Raw genomic sequence first — 23,586 nt, 5'->3', positions numbered from 1 at the left:
GAAAAAGAGAGGCTGCAGCCAGTTGTCCAGTGAACTTGAATCTTTCTTTTGCCTCCTCTCTTAATAACATCACATACTTCTTTTGCATCTCACATTAGATTAGACGTCATCCTCCATCTTCAGTTCTCTCTTTCATTATACTGGTACAAATCTTAAATTTTCATTCACTCCATCCCTAATGTTTGTAATTTCATGCTCAAAAGCTGTCAGCTGATTGTGCATGTGGGCTGGCTCAATACCCCTTTTCTGTAGCCAGTTGTACAAAAAAATCCACATCGATCAAAATTTTATAAGAAGATGAGGGCCAGAAAACAAACCTTTCATCCTTTAAAATTGTTGTTACTAAGGCATAGGCTCATTGCTTATATTATGTATGCAGTTGATAATATCTTAGCTGTATTCGAAAACAATGTTGATGCTCCTTAACCAGAAATTTCATTGGGTAGGCACTGAATGTGGCAGTTGTTTTCATACGGTCTTGTTGAGAATTGCTGTTCTTTGCAGAGATGTGGAAAAGAAGATGCAAACCCCCAGAATTTTAGTGAAAAATAATTACATGTTTGTAGTAACTGAAGTGTTTGAGATTCAACTGCTGGGCATAATAATGTATGTATGAAGCATTGGGAAACTTTTCCTTAACAAGCACCTGCACCCACATGACAAACCACTCATGGATACTGCACCGTAATATGTTCGTGATATTAGTTTGACTTGACAGTTCTTCAAATGGTGATTTGTCTGTTCTGTGATGTAACTGCTAGTGGGCATCATGCTTTCCCAGCTATAAAGGGCAAAAATCTTTCAACTGGCCTTCCATTAATAATGTGTCTATATACTACAACAATCTGGAAATCACAGGCTACATCACTGGTTTTGTCAGCTGTTACAGCCAAAAACTCAGTGCCTTTAATTTCTTTTCTAATTTCCACTTGGCAGACTTGAAGCATGCATTGGAGCAGATCATTCTGGATGGTTTTAAAGATGCCTTTGAAAACTTGTGTTTTCTAATTGCATCTTTAATATGGACTCTTAATTATGCACCAAAATTAATAAAGGCACAAAAAATGCTGGGATTGCTAAATGATTAAGTCTCATCCAGTTAACTGTCATCTGAGGCCAAGTTCCAATGTGTCACAGAAACAAATACAGTTAATAATTAGATTTAGTGTGTACCTATTATCAATACCTTTTTGGTTGTGTAATGCCCTGACATTCTGTACCCACAGTCGAAGTGGGTAAGCTATATGTACATTGTCCACACTTGCCAGATGGAAAATGTTAGTCACATTAACCGTAGAAAGTTCGTGTTTCCTAATTTTGTTATAGAGATGGACAATAGCACAGACTCCTTGTTTAGTCCATAATACCTCTCCTTCATAAAATAAAAGAGGAATACAGAATGAGACATTTTCTATATCACAGCCACACAGTCATTCCTGCTTGCTGTACAATTCGGCGTTAAATTTTCTATTGAACTGGTGACTTTTCATTTTAACTGTCCATTAAATTTTTAAAGCAGGAGTCTGCCTAACTTGCCTCTTGATTTCTAATTTTTTTTTTCAAACTAAAATCACTATAGCATGTGCTAAAATGATGAACACAACACACAGTAAATAGTTACTTCACTTGTTGCCACATGAGAACTGATAAGGAGGTGTGAGAGCCCCACTTTGTTTGAAGATCTGACACTCTTGGTTATCAGGTTGCCCTCCATTCAGAGGTTGTTGCAAGCAGCGACTGTTATTGAATTGTAAATAACAAACTTCAGCTATCAGTCATCCTTTTGAAACTTATTGGCAGATCTAGATTTCAGCTAGAAACTAGCCATTCTCAATACACTATCATTTTTGATCAATGCATGTAATCCCTGTTGGTCGGGCTTCATTCACAGTTCATTGAATACTAATGTTTGCAGAAGGACTACCCCCTTCACAGCTCCATCAGCCCAGGTGGCTGCTTTTAGTAATTGATAAACAATAATCAGTCTTGCTGTGGTTGTGGGACCGTATGTTCAAATGTCTGAGTAGTTTTGTGTGTGTGTGTGTACTTCAAATTAAAAAAAAAAAAAAACAAGAGCTTGAAAGCTAGTATGGATACTATTTTCTGTTATGTGTTTCTATACTCCGCACATCAGTCTGCTATAGGTAGGGACCATGTAGCATCTATTTTTCTCAAAACTTAGCACCTCTTTGTGTCAAAATTCACTTCCATTTTCTTGTTTGTAAATGATTAGATGCACAAATTTAAAAGGTTGTCATGCTACATGAGTGAAGACAGACAAAGCCGTACTTATGTGAAACTGACTGTTAAAAAAAAGGAGCTGATTGGGAACTTTTTGTCTGGAATGTTTGTTTTTGCAAAAACTTCTATAGCTTTTCTTTTGAAATGGCCTTTATTTTCTTCCCTTGAATGTATTTAATCTTTCAAAACCTGATTGTTCTGTAAAAAAGTAGCAACATTTCCCTGCTGGTGAACTAAATGTGTCTGCAATTTAAGGAGTTTCTGGACATTACTTGTTTATCCCATCCATTTCAATGATTAAAATTTCTGTAGAACATTAATTTCGACCTTTTGTGGGCTTTCACAGCCATGCAACCCATGTTTGACAATGCTACAGGTAGAACTGACAAGGTAATTAGTATAGAAGTAGTAGTAGCACAGCAGTAGAACTGAAAGTACCAGCAATTCTGTTGTAATGGTAGGGAAAGAATTTCGGTGCAGACAAAAAATGACAGATTTTATTTTCTGAGTGCTATAGTGCAGAGCGTGGGCACTATATAGCCATCATCACAAACAAACTATAATTTTGACTGCCATAGGTGTAACAAGCAGTTTTGGGAAACAAGCTCCACCTCCCATTTTGTAAGGCAGCAGCCCACACCTATGTTCTGCAAAAGCTGAACTGACACATTACCAGAGGGATTGCCAATCTCTTCAGGTGTTGTAAGGATTGTAATCAAAATTTGTGGTGGATCAGCATTATGCCTTTCACTTATTTCAATATAAGAAAACAACGAGCACCGCACAACACAAAGCATTCGGAAACAGCAACTGCACAATTGCTTGTTGAGGTTGGTACTGTATTGTTAACAACCTAGTTCAGGCCTAACCTCAAGTGGTATATGATGCAGGCACAGTTCGAAACATCTGCCACCTAATTTTCCATGTTAAAAATGTCCGCATTATTCCAACATTTGAACCTTAGCTAAGAAACAAACACAAGCGTTTCTTTGTTATAAAATAAAAGGTGGCATGGCTGAGTACTACATTATATTAACTGTCTTGTATCTCCCTTCAACTGCCCACAATTGAGATGGCAGCAGAGCATTGTGCACATTGATACATCCTTGCATTCCTGTACTTTTTATTTTGCAAACAGGTTCTTATCCACATTATCTTTCCAAACTGGGCTTCGCCAGATGATGTACGATATCAGCAACCGAAATCTGGTTAAATTTTTGATATTGATATGCAGAAAATATAGCTATTTCAAACTGTCTCTGATAAAATAGTTCATCTGGATACAATTCGCTATAAAATAACATCTATTAAGTAATTTCGCATTTTGAGACAAAATTACATGTATTGTGCGTTTATTGTACAATGTTAATTTTTCCGGTCCTTAGCTGTAGGTGAGTGGTTGCCTTTCCCTTATTTTACAAATTCAAAGCCATCTTAATTACATAATTTCTGTAAAATGCTACTGTATTTATTTGTGTTGTGCATTTTTTAGTGCTATAACCTAACCCAAGAAAACAATATTTAACACAGTATTGCGTTAAATAGTTTCCACAAAAACAAGCTATAAAAATAACTTGCAGGTTTGGGAACAAAATGTCCAGAATCAAAAGGCAGATTGAACAGTATTTTTTACAGTTTGTGTCATAGAGCCTGTACTAAGCATTTAAAATTTCAAAAGGAATGTAGAAAGGAACAGACATATGTAGACTTTGGTAGACCCAAATGACTCTTACTGTAAAATGATGTCTTCCTGTTGAACATATTTGAACACATTTGCAGCATCTGTCGTATTAATATTGTGGTATGCTTTGTACACCCACCTCTGCCATAGAGTTAACCTCCTATGTTGAAATTTGGCACAGTACAAGGACAACGTTTTGAGGTTCAAAAATTGTGTCAAGCCACATCAAACAGTAAGACCAAACTGTAGTCTTTGACATGATGTGCAGCTTTTATAATTTTAAAGTTCCTGTTGTTGCTTTCTCCTTTACTGTGGAATATATGTATCTAAAGTATATTTATGCTACAATGGTAATCTTGCAATCATTTTCAGCTCCTGCTCGAATTGCATCATTTTCCCAAGTTTTACATGAGGCTCTAAACTCTCATGTGGCACTTGCATGCATTTCTATTGGCAACCCCACACCAAATGTTTGGTGGCAGCATGGGAAGGAGATTCTGAAAACTGATTCCAGATTTAGAGTATCCAAGAACTCTCTTCTCATTTCAAGTAAGTAATTAACATTCTTCAAGAATTCTTATTCCATTTCATTTCTATTTTTGCATATTTATTGTGTTTTGTAAATAATGAAATTCCTATCTTGAAACAGTATTCTTTCAAAACCAATTAGATACAATATCCACAGCAACTATCACAGTTCCAACATTGATGGAATTTTAACCAAATTTATGAAGACTATTAATATAATAATGTATTAGTGACATCGTGCTGATTTCTGTAGTAGTTACCATAATTGCAAACACTGCAAATTAAGGTAAGCAATGTAAAACAAATGCAGTTTAACAGCTAGTAAAATGCCTATGAGTCCACAAATTTGGCATCATGTAAGTTTCTGGAGAAACAAAGTGACAAATTTACACAATCATTAACTAAACAGAAATACTATAATTGAGAGATAAACAGCAGACAGAACAGAGAAAAATTAAAAAATTACACAGATGTTACTGCAAGTTATTTTAATGAGTTATTTTAACCAGAGTGACATCTCTCTCTCTCTCTCTCTCTCTCTCTCTCTCTCTCTCTCTCTCTCTCTCTCTCTCTCTCTCTCTCTCTAACTCACACACACACACACAAACACAAATGAAAGTGATGTAATTACAGCCAACACAATGGAATGCAAACTCTTCCAAGGAAATCTTTCATTGTAATGTTTTCGGCAAAATGTTCCTGTGAATACAAGGAGAATGAAAATTTAATTAATAGAGGGGGGAGGGAAAAGAGACAGTCAGCTAGAAACCATTAATCTTCGTATATCCATATTTAAACTGGATGAAGGTGGGAAACAGCTGGTATAATTTTTATTAAAAATGAAACTCCTCCAGCTGTACTTACAGTTTTTTATTTACTTCACTGCTAGTTTCGGTGTTGCGTCAACGCCATTTTCAGGCGCGTACACTTTGCTGAAATCAGTTGTGTGTGGCTCGTCTAGAAGTCCGCAGTGAGATCAACATGTGCTCCACATGGATGGTTGGCAGTAACTAGTGTTGTAGACTGTGTAAGAACTTAGTAACATTTCTGCCTAGCAATATTGATAACATCATTGCTTTGGGAGATCATGCAGAGGCAGCAATCATTTAGCACAGATGGTGGTACAGATAGAGCAGCAGGTGTCAAAGTGGAGATATTGCTGGTGGTTGGTAGGTTTGATATGGATGGAGGAGTTGATGTTGCCACTTCCGAGATGTAAATCGACATCGAGCAAGGTGGCTTGTCGTGAGAGGACCAGGTGTAATGAATAGGGGAGAAGATGAGAGATTGTGAAGGACTGTGCATTGTTTCCTCACCTTCGATCCAGATCATGAAGATGTCATCAATGAATCTGAACAAGGTGAGGGGGTTTAGGATTCTGGATGGTTAGGAAGGATTCCTCTAGATGCCCCATGAATAAGTTGGCATAAGATGGTGCTATGCAGGTGTCCATTGTTATACCAGGGACTTGTTTGTAGGTGATGCCTTCAAAGGTGAAGTAATTGTGGGTGAGGATATAGATGGTCATGGTGAACAAGAATGAGGCTGTAGGTTTGGAATCCATTGGACGTTGGGAACGGTAGGGTTCAGCAGTGGCAAGGACACAGGCATTGTAGATGTTAGTGTCAAGGAAAGTGGCATCAATATTGATGAACAGAGGCAGGAACTATGGAGAGCTGATGGAGAAAATAGTCGGTGCCTTTCTATAATAGGATAAGTTTAGGCAATACGCTGAAGGTGTTGGTCTACAAGAGCAGAGATTCTTTCACTGGGAGGGGGGGAGGGGGGGCACAGTAACTGGCCACAATGGGGCATCCTGGGTGGTTGGGCCCATGGACTTTAGGAAGCATGTAGGAGGTAGGAGTGCAGGGATTGGTAGAGGTGAGGAGAGAGAGGGACTCAGGGGAGAGGTTCTGGGATGGGCCTAAGGATATGAGGATAGACCGGCGATCCTGTTGGATTTCTGGAATGGGATCACTGTGGCAGGGTTTTTAGGTGGATGAATCTGACAGCTGCCACTGTGAAGAAGCCTTTATGAACTGAGTCAGCCAATGTTGAACCTTGCGTGACTCAGTTCACTCAATCCAAATGTGGTCCTCCCCCAATGTTGACACTCCAGAATTTCTGAACCTCAAACCTTGCCTCACCAACATTCCCAAAATCCCACAACATGCAAGCTAACCCTTCATCCAGAGAAAGAATCGCAGCCCACCACCTAAAAAGTGATCTTGACCTTATAATCCTCCCAGCTGACAAAAGCTCCTCCACTGTGGTATATATACTCTTCTTCCTTTCCATAATGGTGTTTGGAGGTTGCACTTATTAACAATTGAGAGTTGATTTTGTTCTGCTATAGGCATTCCCAAAAGTGTAGTCAGTTGCTTCTTTATTTCCTTTTAATCTTGTAAGCCAAAACTAAATGTTTGCTGCCTGCCTGTTTGCTAGATTTGAAGAAGGAGAATGAGGGAAACTACTCATGCTACGCAAGAAACTTGTTCGGTGAAGATAAAATAAGTTACAAGATCATTATAATTTTGCCTCCTGAAGTTCCCTTACTGGAAGTTATTGGTTCTGACCATCACAGCATTAAAATACAGTGGACTTCTCCGAAAGATGGAGGTGCACCAATTTTAGGTATGTATTTACTTAAGAGTGTGAAAATTATCTAATAGTTAGCTGAGTACAATACTTTTTATCAATATTGTGCATTATAATCAGTAAATAATTTATGGTGAAAGCCCACATTACAGGAACTGTAAAAACTGTTGGGACCTCTGAATTAAAACACAAAAGATTTGTAGTGACAAGTAATCACAGGGAGACACTGTAGACAAGGGTGACAAACATGTCTTCACAATTGACTCATTTGGGACGAAATGTAGACAGTGTAAGTTATTTAACTTAATCTCCACAGTCATCACATAACACAGGTCATATTCATTTGTATCAAGAAAGTAGAAAGTAACTGTTGCTAGGTCAGCAATGCAGGAGTCTACAGGGGGCAGGCACCTAGTGCCACACACCTGTGTCACTTCTGTTTAATCTCTCAACTGTGAACTATCACCAACTGTTGTTTCTACCTGGCAGACTTTTGGCTTAATGCTAGATCCACACTCTATAGTGTGATCCATGTAAATATTTGTAGAAAAGTTGCTTTGCTCTTAACCCTTTTGTTTGGTGACACATGACATGAATTTGTGTGACCATGTGTGAGCAAAAGGTGTTGATAAGCTCTTTGTGTAGCTGTCTCCTTTTGGCACTAGAGATTTCTGTACTTAGAATAATTTTTTAGTCTTCTAACTGGTTTGATGTGGCCGGCCACGAATCCATTTCCTGTGCCAACCTTTTCATCACAGAGTAACACATGCAGCCTACATCCTCAATTATTTGCTGGAAGTATTCCAGTCTCTGTCTCTTACAGTTTTTGCCCTCCAGCTCCCTCTAGTACCACAGAAGTCATTCCCTGATGTCTCAACAGATGTCCTATATCCTGTCCCTTCTCCTTGGCAGTGTTTTCCACATATTCCTTTCCTTTCTAATTCTGTGCAGAACCTCCTCTATCCTTACCTTATCAGTTAACCTACTTTTCAACATTCATCTGTAGCACCACATCTCATATGCTTCAATTCTCTTCTGTTTTGGTTTTCCCACAGTCCATTTTTCACCACCATACAATGCTGTTATCCAAATATATATTCTCAGAAATTTCTTCCTCTAATTAAGGCCCATGTTTGATACTAGTAGACTTCTCTTACCCAGGAATGTGTTTTTTACCAGTGCTAGCTTACTTTTGATGTTCTCCTTGCTCTGTCCATTGTTGGTTATTTTGCTGCCTAGGTAGTAGATTCGTTAACTTCATATACTTCATGACCATCAATCCTGATGTTACATTTCTTGCTGTTCTCTTTCCTGCTACATCTCATTACTTTTGTCTTTCTTTGATTTTCTCTCAATCCATATTCTGTTCTCAGTAGACTGTTCATTCCATTCAGGAGATTATGTAATTCTTCTTCACTTTCACTCATTATAGTAATGTCATCAGTAAACTGTATCATTGAATCCTTTCACTTTGAATTTTAATTCCACTCCAGAATCTTTATTTTATTTCCATCTTTGCTTCTCCAGTCTCTCCTTCTCATCCTGTCCAGTAAGTCGCCCCTGACACGGAGTTCTGGGTGAATTTTCTGAACTGTACCCCTTTTCTTAAACCTCTCCAGTCCTTTTCTGTCACCCTTCTTCCTTCCCCTTCAACTCTTCTGCCAGAAGAAGAAGCCACTGGCTCCAAAATCTTGTAAAAGTTAATCCTTGGTGTGTGTGTGTGTGTGTGTGTGTGTGTGTGTGTGTGTGTGTGTGTGTGTGTGTGCGCGCGCGCGCGCGCTCTGCTGCGGTCCCTTGGTGAGATTGCATCTGTCTACAGGTGTCTGCAAGCTCAGGTTCTTTTCTTCGGCATCTCTGTGATATTCTCCCATGGGTTAAACAAATATGTAACCATATGTACTGCCCTCTTCTACATCCTTCGATAGTCCTGTTTGGTATTGACATAAGAATCACTTACTGATCTTATGTGAATAACAGCATGAACTACCAGCCTGGAGGTTGTGCACACAGTTTTCCCTTCTCTAAACAGATTGCATGTTCACTTAAGATTTCTTCCTCACTGCTGCTGTGGATTTCATGCTCACATGGATTAAACACCTCTGCAGTTGTCAGTACTTTCGTTTCAGTACCATTTTTGGGTGTGTTCTTTTTCACATTCAGCATGTTTTTAAAATATTTGTTTAGCTGGTGGAATGAAATTCTGGATTGCAGATCGATCTTTTGATCTGGCACAGTAACATTTTTTTAATGTGAAATCACTTCTTAACAGGAAATCATTTTCATCATCTCTTTTCTTTGTAGTAGATATACATTTGTCCTTTTCATTACAACTAACGTTTTCCATTTTATGAGCTTTGAATTAACATTCACACACTTTTCTTGTAGTCTGCAATTACACTCAATATAGCCTCAGGGCTGTTCTTGCACATCACTATGAGGATGGTTCTCAGTGTCCAATAGCTTAAGTATCACAAAGGCTCATCTCCACTCAGCAGTGCTACTCCTAAGTTGAAAAGGAAGCACTTGCTATTGTCTAAGCCCTCAGGAAGTCAAAGCCCTCAGCAAGTTTCACGTATTCTTGTATAGGTCAAAGTTCCACCTCATCACTGTCCACAAGCCCTTGGTGTCATTGTTTAATCCTTCTGCTTCATTGCCTGACAAAGCAACACATCACCTACAGTGTTTGGTCTCTTTTGTGTCTCGCTAAAACTATGAAATACATTTTCAGCTTACTGTGCAGCATGCCAATCCCTATGTACTGTCCCAGGTTCCGATGGGTCCAGATCCTTCTGTTGATCAGGATGAGATCCTTCATTTTCACTTACATGTTGAGGTTCAATGTACAATGGAAGATTTTCCTATTACAGGTTCATGGCTTGCAGCTGCTGTTGCTGCCAATACAGTTTTGCACTGAGTTGTTCAGCTTGTTCAGCATGGTTTTTGATCCTTTACATAACTATTTTGCTCTCCTTCATCACCTTTTTGTCCATGGATTTGTTCCCTTAGCTATGGATGGACTGTCACAAGATTGTGATCCTGATCACTCTATGGTGGGATTCACTTCAGCTCCTACATCAGGGACACTGGGGTGGAGGGGGGGCGGGGGAGAATCTCTCATACCAAGTCATCGGCCCATCAACATCTGTTTTGGCTTGGCATCTATGGTGACACTGTGCATCTTGTCACAGCCTGTTCTCAGTATGATACAGAACAGGCAACTCTGCAGGTGATGCTCTCTCCATGGCACACACTGAGCATCTGTAAGAAAGCATCGATGTTGATTTTGTGGGACCCTTCATAAATTCTTATTGGCTGTTAAATGTCGATGCTTCCTCTTGTAATGTACCCTCTTTCGTCCGGGGTGAAAATCAAATATCAAGCGACAAACTTTCAATTCATTTAAATTATATTTCAAACCCTGAGATTATGATGATCAATTGACGACACCCCGCCAGCTTGGGTGGTCTGTATCTACAACAGACGATGTTAAGCTTAATATTTAGACAAAAGAATGATACTAAAACTAATTAAAATACCTTACCTTTAGATGCTGAATTTGGTCTCGTCTTCATTCTCGCCATGGTGCATTTCATCCATCTAACATTGTTAATATTAGGTCCGGGTCTTTGTGTGCTAATGAAAACTGGTACTCGCTTTTTGTTTTACTATATAGACGACAGACTTCCTTCCGTATCCCATCAACAGTCCACCTCACAAAAACCCGCTCTCCCCACAACAGTCCAACTAACTCACTCCAACATCACCTTAACAATGTCCGACTCTCTACCTTTCACACACGAATGTCTTTGCCTCACACTGGTGCCAACATATTCTCCAGAAATAAACAAATAAAGTTCACATTATAGAATAATATAATAAAAAAGATTTGTGCAAAATTAAATACTACATACAATAATATTAAATTTAAAAAAAATCATAGAAATGAAATTGGAGCACAAGGGCAGATGCGACTATAAGAGTGGTATCGCACTCTTCAGTAGTCCGTTGCATTACACACACCCCTCGAGATTTCATGCAAAAGTATTTTGCAAGAGATCTCGACAGAAACGCAAAGCAATGAACCACTGGTCTTTTTTATGTAATTAATGTAATCTTCAATAGTTGTCTTCTTGTCTCTTTCTGCTGGTCTTCTCCTCTTGAATTTGTCCCCTTAATCACCTCATCTGTCAAATTATATCATGGTAATTTTCCTGAAATCATACAACACTTAATTAGTCACATATAAATACATTGGTATCTCACCCAGGATGCCTCTTCCCTACCATACTGGGTTTGATTACCAGAGTTCACTTACATATTTATATAATGATTGTACAAATATATTAGACACTAAAAGTAAGACATAAAAGAGATAAATGTCGTCTTATATCAACTTGGTTTTAACATCAGCTAAAAAGGTTATTTTCAATTCAGTTCAGACATCTACTGAGAAATATGTCGCTAATTTTTTTTATGTAAAGAGTATCATTTGAACAATCTCAGTTAAATAAGCATCTCAGCGTCCTCATATCAATAAGTTTTCCATAATGTAATGTAAAATAGCTAAAAAGTGAGAGTTTAGAAATGGCAGTGCAATGGAATCATGTTAACCCAGCCATCATCAGTGGTATCATGCTTCACTTGTACAAATGTATAAAATAATTCAAATGTACAAATTCAGAGGTGGCATTGCAATGGGAATCTGTAAACCCCGTCAAATGTAGTGGGAAAATACTTTTCTCACAAATATAAGTTAAATAGTAATAAAGTGAATACATGTAAATACTACACAAAGTTTTGTGTTTGTCAGTTCCTGCATGTACTTTATCCTCTAATCCTAATCCACTCCATGCTGACACTCATCCAACCTACCCTTATCTCATATTCTGTGTCTATACAAGATCAATTTCTTTCAGAGTTAGTCAGTAAAACATAAATCTGCGGAGATACAGAGCTCCATCCACATAAAAGTGTTGTTGTTTTCTCAACTGATCAGAACAGAAGCTAGCAATTGCTTGGTCATGTCAGTTTGTCAATATAAGATAATAAAATAGCAAACACACTTCTAATCCTAAAATTCAAAGAAAATATAAATATATATATATGAAAATTCCCTCTACTCATGGCATAGGCAATGTGTAATCATGTAAAGTGTACATCTATGTAAGTGTGTAGTCCTCTCTCCATACCCAGTTCCTTTGTCACATAAAACATGTAGATTAGTTAATTATATTGCAGAATCATCCACCTTCTGCCACCAATACTCAGCCTTCAATCAATCTTGGCCATATGCACAGGGTGCAAGACTAAACAGTACGCAGAAGTCCAACCAGCATAAAGGCGCGCAGTGTTTATGTGTCTCCATGAGAACCACATAGTATACGCAACTGTGGCAAAACAGGATCACCATCACTATTAGAGTATGAACGCTGGTTCACTCAAGATTATTTGCAGTTTTTTATCCTCATATTTCAACTCACACAGTTCGTAGTAAACACATGTTACTCTGGTCATAACTTCTCGCAGTCAAATATCCATATCGTAGCATATAAGTCACTTCACAAGTGTAAATTTGTGGTTAGTGTAGTTGCCTATGTCATAAAACATGACGTCTACTCCCCATTTAATTAACCCATACTGAGCTGACCACACAACAAAGCCAAAGTTTCATAGCTTTGTGCATAAGTAAGTGAAATAGTCAGCATTTTGATATCTGCAGTTTCAATGTATATCTTCAGTAAGTGATTAATTCCAGATTTCTAATGTCATTTAGAGTGTACAGTTTTATCATATATAGACTGCTTTCACAGTTATTTCATAGATCTCAGAACCAAATCTTGACAGAATTACCTAAGTGTTTGTGTATTACAGACACAACATTGTCAGTGGCAAGGTAAGTTTCGAATGAGATGTCTCAGTGGTACAGAACAAATGTCACACCTCCGTAATTTTGACTAAGTAATAACGCAAGGCATAAAGAAATTTAAATATTACATAAAAAGGATTCACGAATAAAAGTTTACCACTGAAAAATCTCATCTGTTATTTCTCTCCAGTCCTATCATTGTGTTTTTATGTTAGGTATCAGTAAATCAAAATGTACATTTCTGAAGGGTATGGTATCCTATTAAATCCATATATACTTGAGGTAATAGTAGATAAGCCTCACAACAGGCAAAGGTACAAATTATTATACTTAAGTACTCATATTTCGTGAGTTATGCTTCAATACGAAAAACAATGTATAGCATATATAAGTGTTCTAAAACTATAGTTCAGGTAAGTTTCTCACAGAAATGATAATTGTTTCACTGGTTCAAGAGTAAATGCCTGTCCAGGTATCTACTTATGTGCACAGTGCACATGTTTTCAAACAAGATAAGACTAGTGATCTGTCTTGAAGCAACATGGCCCAATACTGCGTTAAAAGTCCATAGTTATTGGACAAGACAAAGTTATGCAATAAAAATGATAATACAAAAGTTAAAACTCCATAAGCATAAACAAGAATAGAAACATGAAAACTTCTCTCCCCAGTTACTCATAAAGTCTGGTTCATAAAGGATCTTCAGTAACAAAATGTTACAAACAGTTACACTGTGTATAATAAATATCAATAACAAAGATATTAAGCATAATGTCTAAATGAATAAGCTCTTTTGAGCACAACATAGCCATATTCAAACAGATGAAGTATGGCTCATCAACTTACACTAACACAAGGATACTAAGATTAAAAATCTATATTTTCAAATCACGTGAGTATAAAGAAACATTTAAGTTTTGCACTCATCGTGCAAGGCAAGAGCATAAGATATTCATTGCAATAACCATAAATATATACAAAGCAAAATGCAAGATTAAACAGCAAAGATGCAGATCAAGACAGAGTCCCAAGTTTTCAAAATTGTGACACTGTAAACTTAGCTTGGACTTTTATAATGCTTCAACTCCGTGATGTTACTTAGACCAAAAAGTTTTCTAAATTCAGGATAGATCAACCTATAGGCATTTGGATGTGGGTTCTCAGATATCACAAATGGTCTAATGTCGTTGCAGATTTTCACGACATCTTTCTCCTCATTTATCCCTTTTAAATACATAATTTTAAATTCATTCCCTCCTTCATCACCATTGTCACCAATAGATTCTCCCAAAGGATGCCTTGAAAGAGCATCTGCTATGCAGTTTTCATCACCTTTAATATATTTGATGGTGTAGTTAAACTGCTGAAGAAAAAGTGCCCATCTCGTGATTCTACTATGGTATAATTTACATTCTTGTAAGTAGGATAGTGCTTTATGATCTGAAAAGACTATCACCTCGTGACCCAATAAATAATTCTTAAATTTGGAGAAAGCCCAATGAACGGCTAATAGTTCCTTTTCTGTAATGGTGTACTGCCTCTCGTGTTTCTGCTATGTCCTGCTGGCAAAAGCAATAGATCTATGTTCTTCCACCCCATTCTGACTTCTCACTTGGAAAAGGCGTGCCCCTAAACCATAGTTACTACTGTCAGTCATAATACAGCAAGGCAACCCAAAATCTGGCCTACATAAGATTTTACTATTTACCAACTGGTGTTTAATCTCTTCAAAAGCAATCTGACAATCTTTATTCCAACCCCATAAAGTATTCTTTTTAAGCAAATTCCCTAAACAAAGTGCATTAAGAGCCTGAGTAACACAATACATCCTATAGAAGCCACACAGTCCGAGAAATGACTTTAGTTGTTTCTTATTCCTAGGTGGTGGAAACTTTGCAATGCTTCAATTTTCTCATCATCTGGCATAATTCCATTGTCAGATGTAATGTGCCCCAAAAATGTTAATTGTTTCACTGCAAATTTACATTTCGATAACTTCAGTGACATTCCTCCTTTTCTAAACTCCTCACAAATTTCTTTAAGTAACCCTATGTGTTCTTCCCAACTTTTACTGGATACCAAAATATCATCTACATATATAGTTAGTTTGTGTAACAATTCCTTTCCCAACACATAATCTAAAGCTCTGATAATCTCTGCAACAGATACATTCAGCTCAAATGCTACTACACTAAAGGTATAACATTTTCCATTATATAAGAATGCTGTGTATTTCTGAGATTCCCTTGCTAATGGTATTTGATGAAATCCAGAGGTCAGATCGAGGCTAGACATAAACTTTACATGTTCAAATTTGTGTAATAATTCATCAATGTTTTCAGGATGATCAGTTTCCCTACATAATAATTTATTGAGGAACCTAGAATCTAGGACAAATCTTACACTATTATCCTTCTTGGCAATGGCTATGATAGGATTATTATATTCGCTATTACACCTCTGAATAACCCCCCAAGTCTGCATCTTTCCAACACCCTCTCTACAGCTTTCCTCCTGCTTAATGGAATCCCATAAGGTTTAATGAAAAATGGATCATGCGGTTTGAGTACAAGTTTACATTCATACCCTTTTACTCTGCGTGGTCTGTCACTAAATACATCAGAATATTCCCATACAAGTTCCATGAGATCAGATTGTTGTTCCCTAGTTAAACTCTCTGCTTCAGCAATCTTATTTTCTACTATGCTTTGATAATCTTTGTCATCAATAGAAGTCTGTTTTTCAAAAGGATCAGTGTATCTCCCATCATCTAAATAATCCACCACCATGATCTGATTATGACTGTTACTATTCTTCTCAATGAAGTTCTCTGTATACAACTTATTTTTATCTGTTGGTTCCCTAAATTTGACAGTTTTGTTTTTCCAATTAAATCCCATATCCACTTTTACTATCCAATCCATACCTAGAATTATGCCCTCGCTCAGGTCTGGAATGACAAGACAACCCTGATCAAAGACCATATCTCCAACTTTGAAAGACAAAAGAATTTGACATTTTACTGTTTTACTGAATCTTCCTGTCGCTCCCCTAATTTTAACCCCAACTACTGGTAATTCTGCAAATTCATGGTTTTTATTTATCCTATCCCTCAATTTTTCACTGATTCCTGATATCAGGCTTCCAGTATCAATCAAACAATAACCTGTCCAATCATTAATACAAATTTGCATGTATGGGCTTCCTACAATTTCACTCTCCTGCTCACCAACATCTTCATGCATCAAGTCATCTTCTACGCTTTTAAAATTCAGATCTTCATTTTGTTTGACATAAGCTAAACTATTTTCAGTCTGCACATTGTGCAGAAGCCAACTAGGATTCTCAACACAAACATAATTAGACACATTATTATTATCAGTAATCATAGGCAATTCTTTACATTTTATACCTGTTTTTGCTTTTTCCCACCAAATAGGATATACCTTCTCGCAGATGGATAACAAATGTATCAAAAACATATTATGTTTATTAGCCTCATTAAGGCTGTCCCACAATCTACAAATGAACTCTTGTCCCTGGTTTCCTAAGTTAATAATTACCTTCTCTTCATTTGCAATATTAATGTCATCCCTGTCTATCCCCTCGATTACTGGTGATGTATTAACCCACGTGACTGCAGCCTGATCCTCTTGTACTGAATGATTATTTTCTCTAACACTATTACCCTCGTCCTTCATAACTACATCTGCATCATTCTTAATCACAACAAATACTCTTATCTCACTTCTATATTCCATATCATCACTATCATCAACTGCCTCTTCCTCAGCATCATTTAACATCTCACCATTTGACTCAACTTCCCTAACCTTAGCTACTTCAGCACGACTTCTCACATCAACATCACACTCTACTTCTTCTAATTCTACAACCTTATTATTCAGTACTTGATTGACATTCTCACCCACAGAAGTTTTTACATCACTCAGATCTCGATTTACTGCAATTTCATCAGAATACATTAATGCATTTATTCCGAAGGTATCATAACTATTATTATCATAGGAACAACCACCTACATCCCCCCTCACATCATTTTATTCCTGCCTAAACAAATTATTCATTATCTCCCCACTAACCTCTGAATCTTCATTACTAATGTGTCTAGAATTATCTGTGCTCATAGCTTTCTCACTGACTTGCTGCCAAAACTGTTTATCAAATGGTCTCTTATCAATTTCCGGTGCTCTTGTCATGTTATTACTATGTCTTTTTCTGTAATCATTTTGCCCATACCTATTCTGATTCCACTTAGCCTGATTTCTAGCATTATATCTGTTCGTCCCAAACTGACAGGCCCTCATTGGGACGGCTCTTAGTTTAACCGGCCTTGCCCATTCCCATCTTGTCTTCTATCTGGATTTTCCCATTGTCTATTTCTGTTCCCACCATAATAATTACCTCCCTTATTCTCATGTTGACGCCAGTCGTTATTCTCTCCTCTATTGAAATCTCCCTGAAAATTACCTTGATGATCCTGCTGATTATTCCCATTATGATTATTTCGCCTACCATTACTCCCATTATTAGAATTTTGGTTCCACCCTCCATGATTTTGTTCATAATGATGCCCATTAAATCTTTTGCTTCTTTCTAATGCACGATCCAATTTCTCCACGTAATTCAAAAATTGTTCAACTGAATCAACTGGCCCCTATACCAAGTCCCACTGAACTCTATTTGGTAACCTTCTTTCTAGAGCGTCTATTTGCGTTAGTTCATCAAAAGGTCTGTCTAAATGCACCAACTTTCTTAGATGTTTCTCCCAAAATTCCCTCATTGTACCATCACATTCTTTATAATTAGACCCATTAAGAAAATCGCTTTTGATTTTGGCCTGAACAGACGCTGAGAAAAATTTGTTCAAAAAACTTTTTTCGAATTGACTATAGGTTAAATCAGAACTGGCAATTAGATTAGCCCACGACAATGCTACTCCATCTAAGAATTTTTTAACAAATTTGATCTTTACAGTGTCACTCATTTCGAACGAAAAATAGTCACGACAGTTCATAATGAAATCAACTGGGTGTAATTTTCCGTCTCCCGGAAAATTACGTACGTTTGTACTTGGTCAAAATCCGTTAAATGAAGTTGCTACCAATTTCATAGCTAAATCATCCCGAATTTCATTTAATTGTTTCTGTAGTCGAACTACCTCATGCTCATTGTCTTTAATTACATTGTTACAAGAATCTACATTATGTTCAATAATTTTCACTTTTTCTGTTACCTTGTTTTCAAACAATGACAATTTGTCATCGACATTTTTCGTATGTAAGTCAATTCTGGTAATCATTTCCCTATCTTTAATTTTTCTCTCACTCGAAAATGATTCAAAATACTTCACGGTTTCTTCCACTTCCCGTTTTATTGTTAATTCGACTTTATTGAGTTTATCTTCCACATTGTCTACCCTATCTTCAATTTCGTCTGTCCGCTCCCCCAAACTGGTTTTCGCCTCTTTCATTTTCGATCTTATAGGTGCACATTCATTAAAGAATTCCTTAGCCAATTGGCTATTTTCTTTTAAAAGCTTCTCTTCTAAATCAGACACTTTCTTTTCCATACTTTTCGCGTTTTCTGTAATAACATTATTCAAGAAACTAAATTGTTCAGAATATTGCTTATTCAAACAACTAAACCGTTTGCTCAAAGTATCGAATTGTTCAGCATTCTGTGTTAACAGTAATTGCAACATAGCGGACATATCTAATTCTTCAACCTTTCCTACCGATTTTTTACCTGCCATTTCTGTACTAGCACTTGTTTGAACACTTTCGATAGACTTTTTATCCCCCTGCTGATTTTGTTCCAACTCGTCTGTCACGGCCATTTTTAATCGAATTAAGAAACTCTTGCTCCAGCAAATATAATAAAAAAGATTTGTGCAAAATTAAATACTTCATACAATAATATTAAATAAAAAAAATCATAGAAATGAAATTGGAGCACAAGGGCAGATGCGACTATAAGGGTGGTATCGCACTCTTCAGTAGTCTGTTACATTACACTCTGAATTTCCATATATTGTCTGTAGCAGATGAGGCTATGGTTCAGACCCTGCCAAAAAATTTCTAGTGAAGGATAGTCTAATACACTTATGACAGATAACATTCCACAGATTGTGTCTCAGACCTTCCACGATTTCTGCAGCCACCAAGGCATTTTCCATGTGACTGCTTCTCCTTTCCATCCCCAATCTAACAGTGAGATGAAACAGCTTGTTTGCATATTCGGGTTTGCTAAATCTTCCATGGACTACACCTTGACACGACTCTTGAGTTCATACAGGTTAATGCTGGTGGCAGCAAGATGTTCCATAGTCACCTGCCACATTCCCTCCTGCAACTGTTCATGCCATCCCACCAACATCCAGTGGTGGAGCCCTTACTGCAGTTTGATCCTGAGTCTGCCGTCTGGGCTTAGAGGGGTCAGCTGCCAACCAAAATGGTTTATGGCCATTATCCCTCCTGCAACTGTTCATGCCATCCCACCAACATCCAGTGGTGGAGCCCTTACTGCAGTTTGATCCTGAGTCTGCCGTCTGGGCTTAGAGGGGTCAGCTACCAACCAAAATGGGTTATAGCCATTATCCCTCCTGCAACTGTTCATGCCATCCCACCAACATCCAGTGGTGGAGCCCTTACTGCAGTTTGATCCTGAGTCTGCCGTCTGGGCTTAGAGGGGTCAGCTGCCAACCAAAATGGTTTATAGGCATTATCCACAGTTGTTGTGGCTGCCGCCTCTCTATGGTGGCACCAGTAAGGGGCTGGTGGTTCAGCAACATGACAGCTGTTCCCTTGTGCCACAGTGAGGGCAGCAGGTCTGCCGTCTCCACCTCCTCCCTCAGCATCTGTCTCGGCCTCTCAGGGGATCCCTGCTGAAAGGATTTGCCCAACCACCTTGTGGATGTTACCATCTCCTGCCTCTTCTCTGGGGTCCGACACCTGCTGGCCCTTCCTGTAATGCTTCGCTAAAACATGAGTGCCTGCCACCAGCTGGGGTGGCACTGTCATGTCCTTCACCACTGGTGTGTCCAGCAACCCTCCCCCCCCCCCCCCCCCCAAGTGGCCAGCACCTTCACCACTGGTGCAGTGCACTCATGTGGAGGGTCCAGACATGGAGATGCTGCCAGTGCCACTCTCGCCAATCCTCCTTTATGGTATTTCACTGGAGGTGGCCACTGCACATGTCCGCGGGTGCACCATTTCCATTCGTCTCATTCCACTGTCACTGTCATCACATATGGCATATACTGCAGAGACTGCAGTTTTGTCATCAGTCACCCTGATGCCTTTCCCCAATATGGGTGGTGTGCTATAACCCTACACACAAAACCTGGATATGTACTGTGGTGTCAGGCCACTGACATGCTACGCTGCAAATAGTCCACCTGTGGCAGCTGCACACATCGGCCACTGGAGGCTGTTTGCAGTGGGTCACGAGACTAGTGTGCATGGAACAACATCAGCCATGCTGCCTACCAGAGCTCTTTCTATACAGACAGCACAATCAGTGCTGTTCCTCGGGATGTTATCTACTGCCTCTTGTACTCTTTCTATGTTTGTCGTTTATTTGAATGTGGATAAATAAACTCTTGTTCTTAGTGGCCACATTATTGGTTGTGTGTAGCATTACGATACTCTCTCTCTCTCTCTCTCTCTCTCTCTCTCTCTCTCTCTCTCTCTCTATCTCTCTCTCTCTCTCTCTCTCTCTCTCTCTCTCTCTCTCTCTCTCTGCTCTGTGTGTGTGTGTATGTGTGTGTGTGGTGTAGTAGGAGTAGTAGTAGTAGTAGTAGTAGTAGGTTGCATCTTCATCATGCAATTAAGTCAACTATTTTTATTTAGGATGATTATTTATGACCCTGTAATCACTGTTTTCAGATGACTTTGGGTTCTGTAGATTTATTTTCACATATTAAAAAAAGACATCACATCAAGTAAAATCAATGTAATGTTTTACCTCATGAGAGGCAATTCCTACACTACAGTAATTGTACTGTCATTCAAATAGTAGATTCTGTGATGTCTTGTATGCAACACAGCAAAGTTAAAATGTGAGATAACAGATTACTGTGATTATTCAGGCTACATGCTGAGCTTCAAAAGAGATCATGGAAACTGGCAAGAAGTTAATTTAGAAGCTGAGAAGACTACCCACACGCTGGAAGATCTAAGCTGTGGAGGAACTTACCATGCATTTATTTATGCACGAAATAGAATTGGCAACAGCCCACACAGTGCCATACTCACTGCTAAGACAAAAGGTGCAGGTTAGTAATTAATTATTCCTTAGTATCTTCTTTTATACTATATATCTCTTTTCAGCACTTATACAATTATACATAACTTCAAGAAAGTAATGTGATCATAAAAGAGCTTATTATATCTTAACATAGGTTGCAGTAGGTACTGGGAGATGAAGAAGCTTGCACAGGATAGAGTATCATGGAGAGCTGCATCAAACCAATCTCCGGACTGAAGACCACAACAACAACAACATATCTTTAAAATCAACTAATGGAAACTCCACATAGGAATTTTAACAATGTAGAAAAAGATAGATTGCTACTTACCACAAAGAAGGCACATTAAGTTGCAGACAGGCACAATTAAAATTCACTTTCATCAGCAAAAGAGAAACACACACCATTTAGACACACAGTCAAGCACAGCTCACACACACATGACCAGCAACTCTGGCAGCTCAGGCCAGAATACCATTCTGGGAGTTTGCACCATCACTGTACACACAGAAAGACGAATCTGCTCACCTACCATTATGCTGGGAGTTTGCATTTAAGATAGAATTTTAAGAAATGTTAACATCCAGACGCCGTTTTGACCCGTAGCCAAGATCAGTGGCCATTTGTGTGTTAAAGATGATCTGGGGCTGAGGAAGCCATGTGTTAAGAAGATTTCATGCCTCTGTTGCAAAGCATACATTAACTATTTGTACTGTTAAGAACAGGTGTGTGGAACACAAGATTACAAGAGCCTGAAAAATCTGCAGTAGCAGAGCATTGTTTAGTACAGGGACACGCAGTGAAATACAGGGTGCATCAAAAAGAGTCATGGTATTTTTTTAAAAAAAATCGTGACCATTATGTTATTTGACAAATGTGCATGAACAATGTACTGTTGGAAAGAGAAAACTCTTGATTTTTAAACGGTTCCCGCTAGTTAGCAGTGGCATCTCGAAGTGTGGGAATTTTTAAATCAAAGAATTACTGAATGGTGGATCAAGCACACTGGACCAAATGATTCAGCCTTACATTACTGGCAACCAAGGTCACTGGACATGACTGTATGTGATTATTTCTTGTGAAGGTTTATAAAGGACTCCGTTTATTTGCCTCCATTACCAACAACATTGAATGAACTGAGAGATCACATAACAGCAGCTGTGGTAGCTGTAGCTTAAGACATGCTCACTGAAGTGTGGGAACAGTCTGAATTCTCCATTGACATATGCCGTACATCTGAAGGGGGGCATATTGAATGCCTATGAAAAGCTAAGAAAAAAACTTGTTGAGTTTCCCATTCATTAAAAACAGGATTAATTGCATATGTTTATTAGTTTCAGAAATATAGATGTGCCAAATTGGATTATTCTTTTTGATACACCCTGTATAATGAGATTGTGAGGAATGGGAATTCTGACAACAGCTGTAAAAATACAGTGGAAGGACAGAAGAAAATAGGAAAGAGAAGAATAAAAATGCTGGCTGAAGTGGAAAGAGGAACATGCCTGACTACAAAGCAGTTAATCTGGAATAGGATCAGGTGGAGACAACAGCGGTGTTAAGAAGCTGCCAATTTCCAGCACTCGTTATAATGATGATGAGATGATGATGATGTTGTGGTTGCTGCTGCTTCCTATTACTGGGATTATGTTGTGTAGGAATACATTGGAATTAGACGAGCAGAGGTTCTTACTACTCCCCTGAATACATTGTGGAACCCTGTTCTGATCTGCATTAAAATACATTCTTTGACTCAGTTGCCAGAATATTTTGACATTTATGGCAGTGGTACCTCATTTTTGATTGCCTTCATCACTAACAGTGCTGCTCCTACCTTTGGGACAGCACTCGTGACCCTTAATTTATGTGCAAGTATTCTTTGCTGACCTGTAATGGCACCGGCTCCAGTGCAGCATCCGTTTGATGGAACTTACTGGCAGCAGCATCTCACCTGAAGATGATGGCCTGATCCACTGAGATATTGTGTAAACTTTACTTGCAAGTCTGGCTGCACTTCCAAAAAAAAGTATCAGTATATCAATGGTGTGCCTCCAGATGTTTTGTCAGGTTGTTGTTTCCATTTTCTTTCCAATATTTTGGTGACTGACCCAGCCGTCAACTTCAGGTGTTGCAAGTTTTGCTGTTATGTGTACTCACTGGGTGGATGCAACCAGACTGTGAACTATTGTTCTCATGCTGTTATTTATAGCCAAGTTCAGTTCCTGATGTCCACTACCCCTTTGATGATTTTCAGATCTTGCACTGCTGTCATGTGAAATGCACATTCTTTCAGTGTTTTCCAACTCTAGTGGGTGTTATGGCTGGTGAGATTTTAATAAATAGAATGTTGGACCCCTAGCATTATTTAAACTGGAACCTCTACCACTGTTTATTACATTT

General features: G+C 38.3%; 1 protein-coding gene across 1 annotated transcript in view; it reads left to right on the top strand.

The window, feature by feature from the left end:
* Positions 1 to 23,586, top strand: part of LOC126298023 (Down syndrome cell adhesion molecule-like protein Dscam2) — a 632,609-nt gene that overhangs the window by 558,078 nt on the left and 50,945 nt on the right. The window contains exons 27-29 of the mRNA XM_049989376.1: positions 4,295 to 4,471; positions 6,896 to 7,084; positions 21,028 to 21,213. Coding sequence (XP_049845333.1) covers positions 4,295 to 4,471; positions 6,896 to 7,084; positions 21,028 to 21,213 — 552 coding nt within the window. The remainder of the gene's footprint in view (positions 1 to 4,294; positions 4,472 to 6,895; positions 7,085 to 21,027; positions 21,214 to 23,586) is intronic.

This window comes from Schistocerca gregaria, chromosome 1 (assembly GCF_023897955.1).
Source record: "Schistocerca gregaria isolate iqSchGreg1 chromosome 1, iqSchGreg1.2, whole genome shotgun sequence".
Classification (NCBI taxonomy): Eukaryota; Metazoa; Arthropoda; class Insecta; order Orthoptera; family Acrididae; genus Schistocerca; species Schistocerca gregaria.
This window is presented reverse-complemented; position numbering and strand designations above follow the sequence as displayed.